The following is a 20090-nucleotide window of genomic DNA, read 5'->3' as shown; positions in this document are numbered from 1 at the left end:
AACTTATTAAAGTTTTTATTTCAATGTTTCTTTTTTTTGTCACTGTAAGCAGTTTTCTTCCTGTTAAAACCCCTTTGTAATATTTGCTTACTGTATACGATGAGGCGATAACATGTTTATGGCAAAACATTTTTGCCCTTCTCAGGTTTTTCTTTGATACCGTGTGTGGAGGTAAATAAAGACGTGTGAGAAGGAAATAAAGGCGCTGATCTTGTGCTTCATGGTGGTACCGGGAGCAGAATTATTCCTTCCACTCATAACAAACAGCGGCTGTGCAGACATTCACTTCAGGTTGGATTGAACAACACTTTTACAGAAAGTGGGAATAAATGGAAACTTGCTCCACTTGCCGCTTCTATAAAACCTGCATTTTTTAATTTTAATTTTTTAAAAATCGCCTCACACCTCCAGGGTTGGGGGTTCGATATGAGAAGTCCATATAAGCAGTATAAAATGAATGAATAAGCAATTGAGGGTTAAGGGCCTTGCTCAGGGGCGCAGTGTGGACCTGGGATTGAACTCACAACCTTCCTGACACCTTTGTGTAGCCCAACACCTTAACCACTAGGCTACCATAGGCCCTAATACACAAATGAACTTTTTTTTTCAAAGGAAGTACAAACTCCTGCACTTAGAAGTGGTTAGTATTTCCTTTCATTTCCTACATGCATGTTTTCTCTTTACACATTACACATATTCAATATATTTTTCTTTCTTTTTATTTATCCTCATTATCTTAATGAAGCTTTTGACTGATTATTAAACACAAATCTGCTGGTTCATTAAAACATGCGACATTAGAGATCGTGCCAGCTCCAGCTGTGTTCCCCTTCAAGTAGGTTTTGGACCTTCAGTGAGAAGAGATGAGGCAGTTTAAAATAATTACACGACATACTTCTGTGATTGAAGTACAGTCAGTATGCAGGTGTATGCGTTTTGCCATGCAGAGGCGTTCAGGAAGAAGAGAAGCTGAAGTAAGACATGGATCTAATGTGCAGCCTAAATGAAGTGAAAGTAGCAGAACGAGGATTCAAGCCCTGCTGGGAACAAACACGGTGCAAAACCACTAACAGTCGCCTATGCAAAACAGCTGGGCTGCTCACACGGAACTCGAAATAGACTGACTTCCTCTTACACAAATGAAACTCAACTGCAATAAATGCTGTGTTATGACAAATAAAGAAAAAAAAAAAACAACGAATAAAATTTGGGATTATTTATTTATTTAAAAATATTCTTGTAATAATTATTATTCCTTAATCAAAGCAGCTTGTGAAACACTCTGACTGATATAATAATAACAATACTATATCATTTTATATTCTGTACTCATTCATTCATCCATTCATTTATTTTCTACCGCTTATCCGAACTTCTCGGGTCATGGGGAGCCTGTGCCATGATCTCAGGCGTCATCGGGCATCAAGGCAGGATACACCCTGGACGGAGTGCCAACCCACTGCAGTATTCTGTATTCATAAAAATATATAATAATCATTATAATTATATTATATTATATAGCCTCACATGGTCTGTATTGTCTTGTATTGTATAGTATGGTGTTATTTATGTCTGTATAGTCTGTATTGTCTTGTCTTGTATAGATAGTATAGTGTTATTTATGTCTGTATAGTCTGTATCTTGTTTTGTATAGTATGGTTTTATGTATGTATAGTCTGTATTGTCTTGTTTTATATAGTATAGTGTTATTTATGTCTCTATAGTCTGTATCTTGTTTTGTATAGTATAGTGTTATTTATGTCTGTATAGTCTGTATTGTATTGTCTTGTATAGTATGGTGTTATTTATGTCTGTACTTTTGAGAGTCACAAACAGCTTGAACCAGATTCCTTGTGTGTGCCAACATCAACACACTTGGCCAATAAACCTGACTCTGATTTTCATGTAGATGATTTTATGATCAAGAGCCGACTCAGTAGTTGAGCCACTAGGTGGCGGCAAACGATTCATCATTACTTTCCTTACTAAAACTGCCAGACACAGGAAGAGTTTCTTTCCCTAGACAATCACCCTGATTAACAACTCACCATAATTATATTCCCTGCTTCATATCTATAAGTACTGCATTATCCAAAATGTCAGTCATGACATCATCCGTGTACGTTACACACACTAGTGCTGCTGCATATTGTATAAAAAGCACAATAAATCACAATACTGTTACTCGCACTACCATGCACTTCTCACACTTTATGTACATGACTGATCAGTCATATATTCTGTATTCATATTTAATACTCATAATGTCTATTGTATCACATCTGCATTGTCTTGTATAGTATAGTGAGTATAGTGTTATTTATGGCTATATTATCTTGCATAGTATAGTGTTATGTCTGTATTATCTTGTTTTGTACAGTATAGTGTTATTTATGTCTGTATTATCTTGTTTTGTATAGTATAGTGTTATTTATGTCTGTATTATCTTGTTTTGTATAGTATAGTGTTATTTATGTCTGTATTATCTTGTATAGTATAGTGTTATTTATGTCTGTATTATCTTGTTTTGTATAGTATAGTGTTATTTATGTCTGTATTATCTTGTATAGTATAGTGTTATTTATGTCTGTATTGTCTTGTATCGTATAGTGTTATTTAAGTCTGTACTTTTGAGAGTCACAAACAGCTGAAACCAAATTCCATGCGTGTGTCAACATCAACACACTTGGCCAATAAACCTGATTCTGATCTGATAAATTCATCAACAGTTAAAACTCTGTTCTAGAAAACCACAAGGTCATGAGTTTATATCTCAGCACCACCCCAGAGTCACTGTGTGGCTCTTTTAAAGGCAAAGACTACACATTTTAGCTGTATTTCTGACTTTCCAAGTCTATTTCACACTAAAAGAAAAAAGAAAAAAAAGAAGAAATCACCCAGATTTAATGCACCACATGTTATTAATAGACATTAGACATCAACTAGCATAAGATACAATGCTATTCTGTTTAATGTATATTTTAATTTATTTCTTTAAAAAATATTGACATATTTTAATGTATTCGTTAAAAAAAATAGAAATGTATTTTAAAGTAAAATACCCAATGATAATTTTCTCCATTAAAATTCAATTAAAAATATTACATAAGACACGATAATATATAATAATAATAATAATAAGAATAATAATAATTATTATTATTATTATAACAATAATAATGCATATAAACAAATATATTGTTTTGAGTTTTTACTGTGACCATACACATTTTACTATACAAATATATAACATATTAGGGTACTTTAAATTTTAATAAACATAAAATAACGATGTTCATAAAAACTTGCGCGTGCATGGCGCTCGAGCGCCCCTTCTTTCGGTCTTCGTCTTCTTAAATGGAAGCTAATTTCCGCCATGTTGGGTGTTGCGATCACGAGAAGCGCTGCTGTATTGCAACGGAACACTTTTATATTTTTATATTTACAAATAGTCGCGCAATTTACTAGTGAACATAACCGTGTTCTTTGATTTTTTGATATTTAAGCCACGCTGGCTTGTTTTTCTTTTTCTGCTTCTTAAACTCTTTTTTCCACACCCATCATGGACGCCGTCTGTGTTCATCTGTGTGAAACGGCTTCAAGATGTCTGCCTTACACGTCTGCTTTAGCTGTACCCAACAAACATGGCCGCCGGCGGTGTCCGTGTATGTGTTATCAGCACCCAAGATGGCCGCCCGCTGCATCCGTTTGTGTTCCGCAGGAATGTGGAAGGCGGCGGCCGCGGCGCTAGAGCCAAACTTTGGGGAATGATAGCGGGCGCTGTATGGGAGCCGCTGTTTGAGGGAAGTAGCATCGCTGGACGGCCTGCATTCGCAATTTATACGTTTTCAGAAAGCACCTGAGACTGAAGAGCTTGTATTCGGGTCGTATTTAAAGGAGAAAATACGGCTTTATCACAACATTGAAGCCATGTCGGAGGACCTGAGCTCCCAAACCTGGTCCATTAACAAGGATGACTATGAACTACAGGAGGTCATTGGTAAGTGTCCTGGGACGTGAATACACAATTTTATTCTTGCTGTCAAACTGAATAAGCAGTTAACATAAGATGGTCGTACACACTGCTTCTAAAACGTTTGTTCTTGCGTGTGTAAATGAGTTGAGGCATTTCGCATGGGACGAATCCCAAATGACGCACGATGTGACATGAAGTGCACTATTTTGTGGCGTAAGTAGTGCACGAGGAAGTGCCCTAAGTAGTGCACGAGTATCCGAAACAACGCTCCGATTAGGACACAAACACGGTTGTGACCAGGTAGCTTGTTAGCTTGTGAGCTAACCGCGGTCTACAGGCCAGTTTGTTGTTAAATAAACGAAGTAACATTATTATTATTATTTATTTGTATTCACACGAGTGTTTAGCTCGAGTGTGTGTGTCCATAACTGGGTATGAAATGTTTTATGAAGCCAGGTTTCGGGTTGAACTAGCTAGCTGAGTTTGGGTGGGTATGATAGCATAGCTTAGCAAACAATGCTCAGGCTCAGAGCAGGTGTGTTAATGGGTGTGTGTGTGTATATATGTGTTTGTGTGGCTGTCATCATTCATAAATAAAGTACATTCCGTCTGTCATCGTGTCCATGCAGCCTAACACAAGGCCTTTAATAACTTATTGTTAACTTCTATCACCTGAGATTAGGTCTTTAAATCCATAGATATATATACACTATGCTTTAAATCCAGGAAACCGCTCAGCGTGATGTCCTAAACTTAACTACATCCGGGTCACTGCGTAGCTTTAACAGGTTTGTAGTTCTTACTGGATTCCTAAAAGCCTTGTGGACACTTGTGAGACTCCATAGTGTACATACAGAACCCCATAGTGCACTTCACACTTAGGGAACATCTAGGACCAGGCTTGAGTAGATTAGTACTATTAGTACCTAATAGTTTCTGGCTATAGTTTTGTGGATGTCACAGTAAACGGGTTAAACGTATGACATGGCTCGAGGTGTGTGTACGCTCGACATTACTGTATATGTGTAGTGTGTGTGTGTGTGTGTGACGTGGGTAAATGCACAGAACCCTGATAATGAGGTTATCTATAGGATCCATATGCCTTCGGGCTCTTCTGTATCTGTGTTGCTCGCCTTCAGCTCACACGCTCAGAGCTCATCTCAAATTTATGGATAATTCGCTGAGGTCACACCGATTCTTCTGACTGCCTGACCACAAAGTCCAGCTGCATGCTGATGCACAGTCAGCCAGTTTGTCCGCGTGTGTTTGTGTGTGTGTGATTGAGACAGACAGATGTCACCGAGACTCCTTTTTAAGTATGCAAACATGTCATTGTTTAACAGCTCAGTCTGATGTCTGCTAGTTAGGTCCCGTTTTCTGCTGACTGGAGTGGAACCCGGTGCCGGTGTGGCATTCGTATTGCTTTTCTGCTCTCCACCGTTGTAACAATCGATTATTTGTAGTGCCGTCATCTCGACCTACACTCCTGCTTGATTGATATCACCCATGTCCCTGAGAGTAGGAAGAAAGGGGGCGTGGCTAGACATACAGCAAAGTCATACAGACGTAGATGCGTTTGCTGAACACTTTCCGTTTAGAAGAACACTGACTAAGTAAACGTGACGAGTTATTAGATCGTATGACGTTTCAATAAAACTTAACGTAAACATGCGTGTGCTCTGGGGCAAAAAAGCAGCCTAGATACTTATCGAATTCCTGTATCGTGAGTAAAGTCACCATGATTAACATGCACGCTGTTTCATTTCCTTTATTTTCCTTTATCGTCTTCCATGTTTTCTGAGCGATGACCTTCACAGCTTTATCTGCTCGGAAGTTTAGTCGTATCAGAGATAGCTGACCTGTTATTAAGCTTCACGTTTTCCCACAGACGCTTCAAGCTTGGTCCCTCCATTCCTTCGGTGAACCTCTGAAACCTGTTGCGTGTGAAAAACACAGCCAAAAAAAAACAGTCTTTCTATTTCTCAGCTCCAGCCTCGCTCGAACGCTGCAGTCGGCTGCAGTAAACATTTGTCATGTCGCATCGCAGCAGCGATCCGCTTTCATGATTTTAAAACAGCTGATAAAGCAGCAGGCCATGTTTGGCTAGTGGATTAACCCGGTGAGAGCGAGGTCGTCATAAAGCACAGAGGAAGTCCTGATAAAGGTGTATTATTCTTATAATGTGTGTGTGTGTGTGTGTGTGTGTGTGTGTGTGTGTGTGTGATTAAGGCATTCGATCAGACAAACCATAAACTCTTGAGTTTTCCTGGAGGTCGTGATCTATTTTAATGTCATTTTTAAATATTCTTTCCGACTGACTGTAGAAGGTAACGTGGTTTTTCTAATACTGTGTATAGAAATTGAGAATTTAAAGAAAAGAAAAGTGTTTTTTTTTAATGCTAAATTATTTTTTCTGTATTTTTGTAAATATAATAAAGTCTAAAATATTTTATAAATATAAATCCTATGGATTTAAAATAAACACGTTTATTTTTATTTAGAGCTGCAACTTCTTTAATGCGTTCTTTAGTGCACTTATTGATGGTGATGATGATGATGATTACTGTTCTAAAACCTGATATGAATGTTTGCTCTTTGTTGTGTGGTTGGACGTGAGGACATGAGAAGACATTAGTGCTCACTTTTAAGCACGCTCAGTACAAACTATATTTTTAGTTACTTCCCAGTTTGAGTTCTGGATATTTCCACCTCAGAGAGCAGCAGGACTCGGCTACATCTCTCTCTCTCTCTCTCTCTCTCTCTCTCTCTCTCTCTCTCTCTCTCTCTCTCTCTCTCTCACACACACTCACTCACTCACTCACTCCCACACATAATTATGTGATGTCACTTATTAATTAATTAATTTCCCAAAGTTGAACTACGTCTTGAGATCCTGGGTTAAACTAATCCTCATCGGCGTACCGAGGCATCGCTTCATCACCAGTCGGTTTTGAAGCTGGTCCTTATTCACCGAATCACAAGCTGACTGAAAAAAAAAACCCAGCCTTGAAGCAGCATGAATTATTAATAATCAGATATGTGTGAGCGTTCGATTTGGATCAGATTTCCATGGTGGAGAAATTCTGAGATTCTGTTTGAGGATTAATCTGGTTTTAATCAGACCAACAACAGGAAACGCGCAGTCCAAATATTTCTACAAAACCTCTTAAAGTTGATGCGTTTTTTTTTTCTTCTTTCCCTGCCTGTTACCCGTTAATCACTTTGTTGGTAAGCATTATTACTGTACAAGTCGTTGCTATGGAAACCATCCCGCTTTAGACCCAAGCAGATGAATATAGACCCGTGACCAGAGCTGCTGCTGTTACTGCACATGACTTCACACAGGACTGTCTGACCAATCAGACTCGAGGATTCAGCAGCGCCGTGCAGAGGGACTGCGGGACATGTAGCTAGCGGGTGTGATTAGGATCTGAACGCGACATGTCTCACCGAGGTCTGGAAATGGTGCGAGGAGTGTGTGAGGCGTGCAGAGGAGATGTAACAGAGACTGGCCTGATATCTGGAGCGACGAGAGCTGCGAGCGTGCATGAAGGAGGTCATTGAGTGACTCTGCTCTGAGGTAGCATTGTCCTTCTGCGGCCACGTGGACTACACACACACACACACACACACACACACACACACACACACACACACACACACCTCTGAGGCTTAATTGATTTACTTTTGACTACTTTTATGGGGGTTCATCACAAAAAAGTCCTTCGTCCATGTTCTAAACCTGAGAATATACTGATGTTACTTTATTCCATGATCATGAAATCTGACCTCATACAAAAGCCGCCATCCAGCGAGGGCGAAGACTAACACGTCCTTCATACGAGAGACACGAAGCCACGGTGCAGCTCAATACACTAAAACAAAAACAATAAAGATCTATTTGCCCTTTTTCTCATCCAGAAAAGGAAGAAGCCCCTCCCACCCAGAAAGCTTCCGTAGTGTAAACTGTTTGCACATAAAAACGTTTACATTCCAAATGTAACATTCAACAATGTTTTTAATTTGGTTTCTCTGGTTAAAGGTTCGTTTAAAGAGTTGTTTGAGATGCTGTCAGCTCGAACACGACTGGCCATTCTCCTTGTATCTCTGTCATCCGCTGCTCACTGGATGGTTTTAGTTATTCAAAGCATTCTGCTTTTGCTGAAAATCCCAAATGAGCAGCTTCTGAAATTCTAAAACCAGCACAAAGGGCAACAACAATGTCTCAATTACTGAGATCCACCCGGATCACGCCCCGAGATCCACCCGGATCACGCCCCGAGATCCACCCGGATCACGCCCCGAGATCCACCCGGATCACGCCCCGAGATCCACCCGGATCACGCCCCGAGATCCACCCGGATCACGCCCCGAGATCCACCCGGATCACGCCCCGAGATCCACCCGGATCACCCTATTCTGATGTTTAGATATTTTAATTGGAACGACTCCATAAAGTTTCAGCACAAACCCCAAAAACGTCCAAGCGTCCCTGCTGACCTGGACGACAAGCACACAGACGAGGAAACGCAGCCAGCCGAGGCGGAACCGAATAACTTCAGCTGGCTTTTCCGTTCTTCTCCAACACTGTAACCTAGTAACGTCATATTCAATTATTTAAATTTGAAGCCATGAAGCCAAAACAGGCCTCAATAAAACTGTGTTGCTACAAAGCTTTTTTGTACCACAGAAGAAAAAAAAAACCTCCCCACACTCTCAGCTTTAACATGACACGAAGCCTGCAAGGGACACGCCCTGGAATTTTCTGCTGTAAGATTGTAAGATTGTAAGAGCTTTGCACTGACTTTGTTTGACATTCTCTTAAGGCCATATCACTCAGCCAGGCGATAAGAGCGGCTCGAACCTGAACCCACGCTTCCTCGTGTCTTTCCTTCGTTCTGTGATTCTGCTCTTCAAAGCTTCTTAACCACTCACTCGATGCCACAATACATGTCACTAGACTGCTGAAGGAAATCCTATTTGCTCAATTACTTCTTCCCTTTCAACAGTTCATTTACAAAGGACTTTTATTTAGACTAATTTTGGTCTTCAACACTGAGCATTTTCTTGTTGTCTTCGGTTCGTCCGTCTGATATTTTCTGATATATCTCGAGCGCGCGTGGTCAAACGCGTGTAGGATTTATATGGTGTCATTATAACTACCAGTAGATCAGCTGATTAGTTTTTAATTTAGTTGGATCCAAATAAGATCAAGGTCACAGCGAGGACGTCCTCGTGGCTTCCCTGTGGATGCCGTGGGCATCGAGTTGTTCGTTGGACGGCTAAAATACTGCGACATATTTATCACGTAACTTGACCAGCATTCTGGAATTGCTTGGCAATGTTTACATGAACCGAATCATTTTCAGTGAATCGATTTGAAATCAAATGAATCGACTCCCTGAACATGATTCGGCTCATGCAGACATTGCAACGGACTGAATACTCGAAACGTAAATAATGTATGTAATGTATGTAAATAATTTTGTGTTTATCAGCAGCAAATACATTTATTATGCATCCATCAGATTGATTTGCTTCATATCCAATTGAATCAATTCATAGCGACTCTCCCGACTCACTCTGATTCACATAAATGCATTATTAGTGCAGGACTAGAAATGTGTGTACATTTGTTCAAGTGCATTTGAAGCAGTTGTTTGTTGTCTTTTAGAAACGATGCCATTTGATTGGTCGAGGCCTTTCGGAGTCTGACACGAGAGCCCTCATTACACGCTTCCGTAAACAGACCGTCCGCAGCATTTGACTAAAGTAAACAGTGTTCGCTCTGCTGTCTCAAGTGCAGCTGAGGCGTGACCTACTTTATTGTATTTTATTTTATTTATTAAAGACGAGTTTGATTTCATGAGTGATTCTTGCGATAAAGGGATTCATGTAGGACTTCATGTTCACGTTCCTCGCAGCTCCGCTTTTTATCTTCTCATCGTTCGAAATAGAAAACAAACAATTTTATTTATATTTGCGGACATTAAAAAAACGTACCTTTACAAAGCAAGCCAAAAAATATCCACATGAAGCAGAATTTAATAAAGATAAAGCTTTTTTTAATGTAATCTGTGATATCTAGATGACCTCATCAAAAGACTTTGTCAGTTCATATCAGGAGTCTGGATCTCTGGGAAATGTGCGAAAGTCCGTATTGGATATATAGTGAAAAACATTAGGGTTATTAAATGCTTCAGTGCAGTAATTCATCGTCCTTCCTGTAGAAAAGTGCTGGACTGCAGACGTGAAGCTGCGCTGATTTACGAGGCTCTGAAACCCCACGTGTTCCCCGATCGGGGCAACTTCACGGTTCTCTCTCCAGCTACACGATCTTTACATCGCGACCTGAATTATTGATGAATAACGGAATAAGTCTGGTGTAACGATGAGCCCCCGGTCACTGTAACGCAACGTCGGTGTATTTGAGCCGTCTCCGATCTCACATCGGCTGCAGCCTTGTTTAGCAAAATGGATTTTTTTCAAATGTAGGAAAGAAATACAGCTGTTTGAAAGTCTGTTTCATGAAACCTTTAGGATGAAAATCAGGTTTTTTTTCTTATTAACGTCTAGTGTGAGTGTCAGGTCTGATATTTTCACTCCTGACTCTCAGCTGCTTCACTGCTTTAACCTGAATCCTCTCTCTCTCTCCCATTCTCTCTCTCTCTCTCCCCCATTCTCTCTCTCTCTCTCTCTCTCTCTCTCTCTCTCTCTCTCTCTCTCTCCCCATTCTCTCTCTCTCTCCCACATTCTCTCTCTCTCTCCCTCTACCTCTCTCCCTGCTCTAGGAAGTGGAGCCACAGCAGTCGTCCAGGCTGCTTACTGCGTTCCCCGCAAGGAGAAGGTCGCCATCAAACGCATCAACCTGGAGAAATGCCAGACCAGCATGGATGAGCTCCTGGTACTGAATCAGTTACTTGCAACCACACATGTACACACACACACACACACACACACATGTACACACGCTTGATTAGAATCCAAACATGAGTGCACGGGTTTGTGATCATTTTTATGACATTCAAATGTTGTCAAGAATTTGGCTGCATTTATGTGGTGTGTGTGTGTTTGGGGGGGGGGGGTGTTGGGTTGGGTTGGAGGGGATCCCTTGCCATGGTGAAGCTGCCGTTTAAGGATTTTGCTGAAATACATGTGGAACACTTCCAGCAGGATTGTAGCCATCTCTTGTCTCTGCCCCCCCCACCTCTCTTTTTCTTCCTGTCTCTCAGTTTCTCTCTCTCTCTCTCTGTCTCCCTGTCCTTCTCTGCCCACACGTGACTAAGACACGTTTTTCCTCACTGACTGTATATGAATGAAGCAACATTCGACCTTACAGAGGACAAAGGCTGTCATTGTAGAACTGACTTATCTTCTGACAACTGTTAATTAAATACGTTCTGCTTCGACAACATGATCCACATCACTTTTTTTTCATCAAACAATAGCAGAACTTTTGTGCTTCTCTAGTTCATGTCACGTCAAAAAAAAAAAAAAATCTATCCTTGTTTCCTTAAATCTCCTTCAGAATCTCGTGACTCGTTTCGACTCTAAACCTCTGACCTTTGACTTAATAAGTAATCTCACGCCGCTCGTCCTCCTCGGCCAGCTCTCATGGAGCGAAAACCAAAGACAAATGAATTCCGGTTTGTGTTTGTCGTAAAGACGCGACGGTGCGAGTACAGGACAAGAGTAGAGTCGGGTTGAGACGTAAACCGGCGTTGGAAGGAAAATAATAATAACAATAATAATTTCTGCTGAAAAGGGCAGCATCAATGAACCTCTGTTTCCATCAGCGACAGTTATTCATAAATCCTGAAGAATGAAGCGATACAGTGACCGAAGTCTTGCACGCTTAGACGCTGCAGAATAGAGACGTATTTAATTCAGTTTTATTTTCAGTAGAGTTTTGCTTCTTTATCCGTCTGAACCATTCAGGAGTTTCCTTGATTTCAGTTTATTCAAATCCTCATGTTGTTGCTCAGTGTAAGAAGTAAGCAATTACACGTGAAAAAACAGCACGCGATATTTTTATCCCCAGTCTTCACTAAATAATCCTTAATCGTTCTATTTTAACATCAAGCCATTGAAGCTCTGGGTTGTTGATCAGAGGATCAGGGTAGAGGTCTTCACGGGTCCACTTAGAGCCGAAAACCCGAGGTCTGACCCGAGCGGGTTCGGGTCTAAAAGTTTCACGTGTGCCTCGGACACGGGTCGGGTATAATAATAGCGTCATCGGGTCTCGGGTAATTTAAAATGAACGTGTTTTTACCGAACGGACCCGAGAAGACCCGAACTACTGTATCTCGTGTGTGTGCATCGACTCGAGTCCATTTCCAACCGCTCCTCTGTTTGCCAAGACCGCTTGCGACATCGTGTGACTGGCGGTAAGCTAATTTTTGTCAAAACAGACCTGTCAATCAATTTTGAACCCACGCTGTAGCGGTTACACTAAAGTAACATTCGGGTCCAGGGGAGTTAAAAAAAATTGCCGTCGAGTCAAATTTTTTTGGGTTAGACCTCTAGATCAGGGTTCAAGCACCGGCTCTGCCAAGCTGCCACTGTTTGTGGCAACAGTGTCATGAATTTGGTTGCCTAGTTGTTAAGGTGTTGGGCTACCAATCGGAAGGTTGTGAGTTCGATTCCTACGTCCACTGCTGGGCCCCTGGGCAAGGCCCTTAACCCTCAGTTGCTTAGTTGTATAAAAACGAGATAAAATGTAAGTCGCTCTGGATAAGGGCGTCTGCTAAATGCTGTACATGTAAATGTTGGGCCCTTGAGCAGAGCCTTTAACCCTCACTGCTGTATCCAGTGGTGCTGTATCATGGCTGCCCCTGTGCTCTGACCCCCAACCTCCAAAGTTATGTGAAGAAACATGTGATGTCACTGTGCTGTGATGTACATATGACAAAAATAAAGGCTTCAATTCAATTCTTCCATCTTTCTGCCTTTTTCTCCCTGTTCAGTTCAAACCAGTGTCACTGAAGGGGAAAGGAAGCAGAACAGAAGCGACTCTTCTTTCCATCTTCCCTTCGTGTTCCACATGTCGTTACCGTGAACCCGAGCGGTCGGTATTGTGGGCTCTTTGTTTCCGTGAACAGAAACCGAGAAGGAGCTGCTTATTATTTCGTGGTCGCTCAAGTGGTCACTTCAGCATCTCTGCTTTCTTACTGTTTCTGGAAACATCTGCGGGGGGAAAAAAAAATCTGTCGTCTCCGGAGTCGAATGTGAATCTATTCGAAGACGGTTTATTCTGTGCCGCAAAAATGTTTTGTCATGGAGGAAGTCGGCATGCAAATCTTTTTAACACACTCATGAGTTGTGGGTCATGTGTCTATTAAACTGCGTGGTGTTTTCACTTCTTTATGACTTTTTTTTAAAAAGATCTTTTGCATGTTCCTCCTTCTTCCTTCTGCGTTAACTTGTGCTCAAGAGGATGTCAGATTTCATCATGTAGTGACTTTACTGTTCCAGTCTCGGCTGCACGATCTCATAAAGATCCTCTGAGGATTAAACGAGCTGCCGATTGTGTTCGAGTCTGGCAAAAACTAGGCCATTAGCTCATGTTTATGATGTTCAGAAGACACTAAAGTTATCCACACGCTCCGTCTCGTTTTCCTTTCGTATCCGCGTCCTGACCTTAAGCCTTCGATGGGACGAGTCGAGCTCGGAGTTCTCGAACACGGGACGGCGGTCGGTCGGGAATTCGTGGAGAAAGTAGGCCACATGGAAAACCGAGAGGGTGGCGGGCGGGTATGTGGGCTTCTCCTCTGTCATTCTCCACTTTTATGGCCTGCTGAGCAACCTCTTAAACCCAGAGGAAGCTTTAAATTAAACACAGATTGCTACTAAAAAGTGAGCAGGATCTGCGGCGAGCTAAATGCCAGAGCTGGAATTTTCTCGGCAGTGCTTCACAAGCCACGCGTCTCTCTCTCTCTTTCTCTTTTTCTCTCTCTCTCTCTCTCTCTCTCTCTCTCTCTCTCTCTTTCTCTCTTTCTCTTTCTCTCTCTCTCTCTCTCTCTCTCTCTCTCTCTCTCTTTCTCTCTTTCTCTTTCTCTCTCTCTCTCTCTCTCCCTCTCTTTCTTTCTCTTTCTGCCTCTCTCTTTCTCTCTCTCTCTCTTTCTGCCTCTCTCTTTCCCTCTCTCTCTCTTCTCCCCCTCTCTTTTCCCCCCTCTCCCCCCCCTCTCTCTTTTTCCCTCTCTTTCCCTCTCTCTCTCTCTCTTTCCCTCTCTCTCCCCCCCTCTCTCGTTCTCTCTCTCCTTCTTCTTCTGCTGAGTCAACGGTTACCACTAAATTTGGAATCCTCTGTAGAATGAGCTTTAAAAATGTAATTAAATAAACTAAATTATTTTATTAAGTTAAATAAACATTTTTTTGGATTGTGTAGAAATGAAAGGCACAGTCAGTGCTGCTGTTGAGTCAGAACTCCACCATGGAGTGTGAACACGAGCAACCACACAGAGGTACTTTCTTCAAGCGCTTTCTTCAAGTTACCGTTTTTCTCCCGTCGGCTTGTTTACGGTCGACTCTCTTCATCAGGTTTAAATCCAAATCACTCGGCAGATTTTGCATAAAGTCCTCCATTTTCTTCCCGCTCTCGTTTCCATTATTCAGCGGTTCTACTTTAAACGATCAAACAGATTTGGGTTTTGTTTTTGTTCTCTGTTCCAGCGTTTGGTGCGTCATCGGCTGTTTCTGCCTCCTGCTGCTGTTTGAAGATGCTGTAGTTCCTCCTCATGATTTTTTTTTTCACAGAGCACAGTTTGCTTTGATTAACATCAACGATGGTGAAATGCCTCCAGATCGCCGTCACTTTGCGTCTCGCTTCCGTTCCGTTCTGCGGCGTCGGCTAGGCTCGAGTCACCTGGTGTGACTTATTAGATGTTGTGAGCGAGAACGAGTGAGTAAATGAGCAACGTATCAGACTGATGCACTACACTGATACCAGCTCAAGCTCGGTTGCACCAAATGATAGTCACTCATCAGCACCTCGCTGCATATGTGCCACTATTAACACGTCACTAGTACAGCTAGAGGTTATTAAGAGTAATCAACAATGTATTTACATTTTCATGAAAGAGTTTAAACACACACACACACACACACACACACACACACACACACACACACACCATATGTCCAGCTCTGCTGAAGATGCCACAGTAACGATGATGTAATGGTGTCTCCATAGTGGCCCCTCTGTGTCACATCAAGCCCGTGCGCGCTCTAAACACGTGACGAGGCTGGTAATGCTTTGTCTGATTGATGTGTCCTTAAAGCTTTCTGGGTGGAAGTTTAAGTAACTCTGTAACTGTTGTAAACACAGTTGCTATATTTATAGGTAATGATATTAAGATTGATATCAGTCACATGACCCATTTCTTCCATAACTACATTTAAGTCTGTTTGAGAAGTTCACGCCGTGACTCGATTCGGCAGAATTTGTTCCGCCCGAGGGATCCGATCTGCTTTGATCGCATTAACGAAATGAACGCTTTTGTCTTTTATTGTGCCAAGTAGTATGAGGGCTGGCAGGACGCAGGAGAAGGCAGTCACCACAAAAGCCTTTGTTTTGCAGCTGTTCAGAATCGACACGGCGCTGCATGGACGTGTTGTAACTGCACCGTCACCCCTGTAGGAAGTGTCATCTTGTACGATAACTCGTTCACGATAGAACTTCATCCTCCTTTATGACCCACTGCGTGCATTTTACATCAGTGCAATGGCAATGCATACGCTCGCACTATGAACAGATTGCATAAGGAGAACTATCTTTAAACCGAGATCAAAATATGTGGTGCTTCAAGAGTCAGTTGTGCCATTGCCTTCTGTCGTTAAAAGCCTTCTCTTCCTCACCACACCTCCTCTGGTGAAACAGTATATGGCTTATTGAAGGAAAAAAATGGAACTGTGAAGCTCTTTACCAGCGAATTGTGGAGCTAAATTCTGTAAATCCAACAAAAGGATTCTGTACTAATATCACGATGATCTCCTGCTTGTTCTCATCAGGTACTCGCCGTATTCCGTCACTTCATCACACTGACTAAAATTCTTCTCTATTGCAAATAAAAGTATGAAAAAAAGTGGCCTGCAAAGTCCTCCATCAAACAGATTATCAGGTCCTCTGTGTTCCTGCCAAACCTGAAGGTCACAAAGATCCTAGACTACCAAAGGCACAAAGGGTGTTTTTTCTTTTTTTGTTTTTTTTGGCGAGATTGACACATTCCTCTTTTAAACCTTAACACAGGATTTAATTACGAAACCGTACAATCGGTTCCAGTCGTTCGGCTCCTGCGGCTTCTCACAGACGTGCCCTCCAAGACGACAAAGTTGAAAGAGAAATATAGCAGCGATGAAGGTTTAGAGCTCGGCCTGGACCAAAAACACACACTGACTCACCCTTGCTGTCCAATCCCAGAACTGTCGAAGCAGCGGGATCCCCACCCCCCACCCAGCCAGCTGACATTGACTTTGCACAAAAAGAATCAGTGGGCAAGTTGTGGGGGTGCCGTCAGCGAAGCCATCTTCCCTCAGACCCCCCGACTTCTAGACTCTTTGTCGGCTCCTTTCTTTTCGCTTTCTTTTTCTTTCATGGCCAGAATGAATAAGTACCATGAGCATAATTACTAGTGCAATGCCCTCCAGGAGGTCCCTTTGTCCTGCTTGTCTCTTACATGTCGCTTAGTGAATGGGCAAGAATGTAGCTTTAAGTATTACTTTACCCAACCATGCAGCTTTTAAAACCTGAGTGTACGGTGTATCTTTCTAAGCTTCACCTTAAGTTGTGTTTTTTTTTTTTTTTTTTAACCACTCAAAGATGTCCTTAGATTACTCGAATTATTCATGATGCACCGGTTCGAGGGGACACCACACCTTAGACAATCCTATATCCTTGGGCTTGCAGGCTGCAACTTGCAGGTTATTAGAGTCTAAACCATGGCAAAAGAGCAGGTTTTTAGGTTGTAGGTTTTTCTTTTCTGAAGTTTTATGAGAGCTATTAACGGAGGAGTGCACTCCATAAAACCCGTGTTATTAACTAATAGGTTAAAGCAGATCAAGGACATACACGAAACTGGCAGAATCTTGTTCTTTAGAACCCTTTTCATGAACCGCAACCACTCCTTAACGGGTTCGGCATGAACTGCGCTCCGTTCAACATCTCGTTGAAATGCGTAAAGATGCTTGTCAGGTCTAATAAACTAGGTTTTGGTTTTTAAAACATGGACAATTTAGTTAGCCAAAAGATGTAGGATTGCTCCAGCAGGTACGTTGTGTCAGATTGGCACGTCCACGTATTCCCATTAGCCAAGATTTTAAATAGGAAATTTCCAAAATAAATCAACAATGTTTTGGGCTATATAATAATAATAGCCAAAACTCCCTTTGGGTCAGTGGATGTCACCTTAAGCTCGTGTCAAATGCTTCAGTTTTAACATCAGGTGAATGAATCCGCTTGCTTAGCCATTGGTTAGTTGGTAATAACAAAAAGAAAGCAAGGATTTATGTGAAGTCTCCAGCATTACAATGATAGTTGGTTGGTTCTTGTCATGTTTCTGCAAGTTTAGGTTCTTGCTCCTGATCAGATTTGTTCTATAAGTTCCCGTTCCCATGAAAACGCTATTACGATCGGATCGTACGTTCGGCAAGGATTATTCGCACACGGCAGCATCGATAACGAGTGGTTTGTTCTCCGTGATTCAGTAGTAAGGATGTCGTGTAAGGTATTTTTTCCCCAAACGGTATTTACACCAGAATCTAAAATTATTCGGCTGTCGGTCGAGTTTTTAATTAAAAGGTTGCAGTGAAGTATCGATGATAAAAAGTCCAAGTTTATCTGATTAAAGATCGGAAGTGCAAATCCATAACAAACCGATTTAATGCCAAGTAGACAGATTCCACTGGAAGCCCTGATACCAGTCGAGTTGTGGCAGGGGGGTGATTTGAGGGATAGTTTGGGCTTTCAGAGTCAACGTTACCATCTCTCATGTGGCGTGTAAAGGCTTTGACACAGTTTTAGTTACGCACCTACTGAGACGAAGAGGACAGAGAGTTGGACTGTTTATATTGTCCAACAATGCACTCGGGCCTATTTTTCCTTTGATCTTTGATTTTTTTTTTACATTTTTTTTTAGATGTATCTATTGCTCACTTAGTACGGTTAAATAAACTGCTTCAGCTTCTGAGAAATGTTTAATCTCAATGTGTACTGCACGTCGTATACGTCTGTAATTAGCAGGGGGGAGTAAGTCACGCGTGTGCAAGTCACAAGTAAGTCTCGAGTCATGAATGTCAAGTCCAAGTCAAGTCGAGTTTTTTTTTAATATCTGTCAAGCAAGTCTCAAGTCTCAAATTTGCGAGTTAAGTCTGAGTCAAGTCGAGTCCCCCATCTCTGAGTCATTTAACTCCAGTCTCGAGTCAAGTCTCGAGACATGAATGTCGAGTCTTTTTTAATATTTGTCAAGCAAGTCTCAAGTCTCGAATTTGCGACTTAATTCTGACTCTAGTCACGTCAAGTCACCTCTGAGTCAATTAACTCCAGTCCAAGTCAAGTCTCGAGTCATGAATGTCAAGTCAAAGTCAAGTCGAGTCTTTTTTAATATTTGTCAAGCAAGTCTCAAATTTGCGACTTAAGTCAGAGTCAAGTCGAGCCCCCCCTCTCTGAGTCATTTAACCCAAGTCCAAATCAAGTCTCGAGTCAAGAATGTCAAGTCCGTTATGTCAAGTCGAGTTTTTTAAAAATATTTGTCAAGCAAGTCTCAAGTCTCAAATTTGTGACTTAAGCCTGACTCGAGTCAAGCCATATGACTCGAGTCCCCCATCTCTGGTAATTACGGTAAAGATCTATGTGACTTGGATGTTAAATCGCTGTGACCCTAAAGATCTCGGCATTACAATCCATCGAGTTTCTTTTCCAGCGTTATATCTAATATCACCTGGCTGTTATTTTTTTCCTGATGCATTAAATAAAGCAGATAATATTTACACACCCTTCATCATATTATGCCATCCAATGCCAAATATCTCCTGACTCAGGAATCTACTCTGGGATTATAATGAGTCATGCTTCGTGCACGCAGGATCAGTAGGTTCTAAGATATTATATACACAAATACGTTTCGAACGGAGTCGACCCGCATGTAGCACTAATGCTGACTGGTTTTGCTGCTTCTGTTTCTCTTTCTCTGCAGAAAGAGATCCAGGCCATGAGCCAGTGCCACCATCCTAACATTGTGTCATACTATACCTCCTTCGTAGTGAAAGACGAGCTGTGGCTGGTTATGAAGCTTCTAAGCGGTGGTAAGTGGACCTTTTTTACCATATGTTTTTTATTTAAGCTCATGGAAAGATCTCACCGTTGTTGCCTCTTTGTGAAGTTTGTATAACCCGATAATGTGCTGCTTATAAGTTGCTTGATTTCTCGGTGAAAAAGATACAGCTTTTCTTCAGGACTGAGGAGTTATTTCAGCAAATGTCTAGAGTAGGATCAACATTAAGCACCGATAAATACCCTAACGATCAGCCGTAACAATAAAACCACCCAAACAGCACTGACCCGTGAGGCTCGGACTCCACAAGAGCTTCGCATGTGTGCTGTGGTGTCTGTCATCAAGACATTAACAGTAGATCCTTTAAATCCTGTTAGTTGTGAGGTGGGGCGTCCGTGCGTCGGACAGTCAGGTCAAAACCTCGTGTCAGGTTCCTCAAACCATTAACATTTTTTGCAGCGTAGCAAGAGAAAAGTATCCTTCTGAAAGAGGACACTGCCGTCAGGTAATGCCGTTGTCATGAAGAGGTATATTTGGTCTGATTGGGACAAGGTAACATTAACATGCATGCAGGACCAATGGCTTCCCAGGAGAGCATTTACCCAGAGCTTTAGGGATGCACACGTAACACATCCTTTGATTTAGATGTTACTCTGAGGGGTTCAGAAATTTGACCTGTACTGATACACCTTCATAAAACAAACGAACTTTTACACTCGTTTTATTTTTAATCTGCAAGTGCCCACACACCCGCACCCCCAGACAATGAACAGACCCAGAAGCAAGCGTTGGCCCCCTCTTCCTTTTCCCCTCCAAGTCAATGAGTCCATATTCAGTTTTTCTAATAA

At 41.8% G+C, this 20090-nt stretch overlaps 1 protein-coding gene across 2 annotated transcripts in view; it reads left to right on the top strand.

Annotated features, from left to right (window-relative positions):
* The first annotated feature begins 3639 nt into the window (after window positions 1–3639).
* The window catches only part of oxsr1b (oxidative stress responsive kinase 1b), a 42781-nt gene continuing 26330 nt past the window's right edge, over window positions 3640–20090 (top strand). For both annotated transcript variants that reach the window (XM_027174766.2, XM_027174762.2), the window contains exons 1-3: window positions 3640–4000; window positions 10768–10880; window positions 19165–19273. In XM_027174766.2, coding sequence (XP_027030567.1) covers window positions 3931–4000; window positions 10768–10880; window positions 19165–19273 — 292 coding nt within the window. In that variant the 5' untranslated portion in view covers window positions 3640–3930. The remainder of the gene's footprint in view (window positions 4001–10767; window positions 10881–19164; window positions 19274–20090) is intronic.

Source organism: Tachysurus fulvidraco, chromosome 25, assembly GCF_022655615.1.
Source record: "Tachysurus fulvidraco isolate hzauxx_2018 chromosome 25, HZAU_PFXX_2.0, whole genome shotgun sequence".
In the NCBI taxonomy this organism is placed as follows: domain Eukaryota; kingdom Metazoa; phylum Chordata; class Actinopteri; order Siluriformes; family Bagridae; genus Tachysurus; species Tachysurus fulvidraco.
Note: the sequence above shows the minus strand (reverse complement) of the source record. Positions and strands in the feature narration are given on the sequence as shown.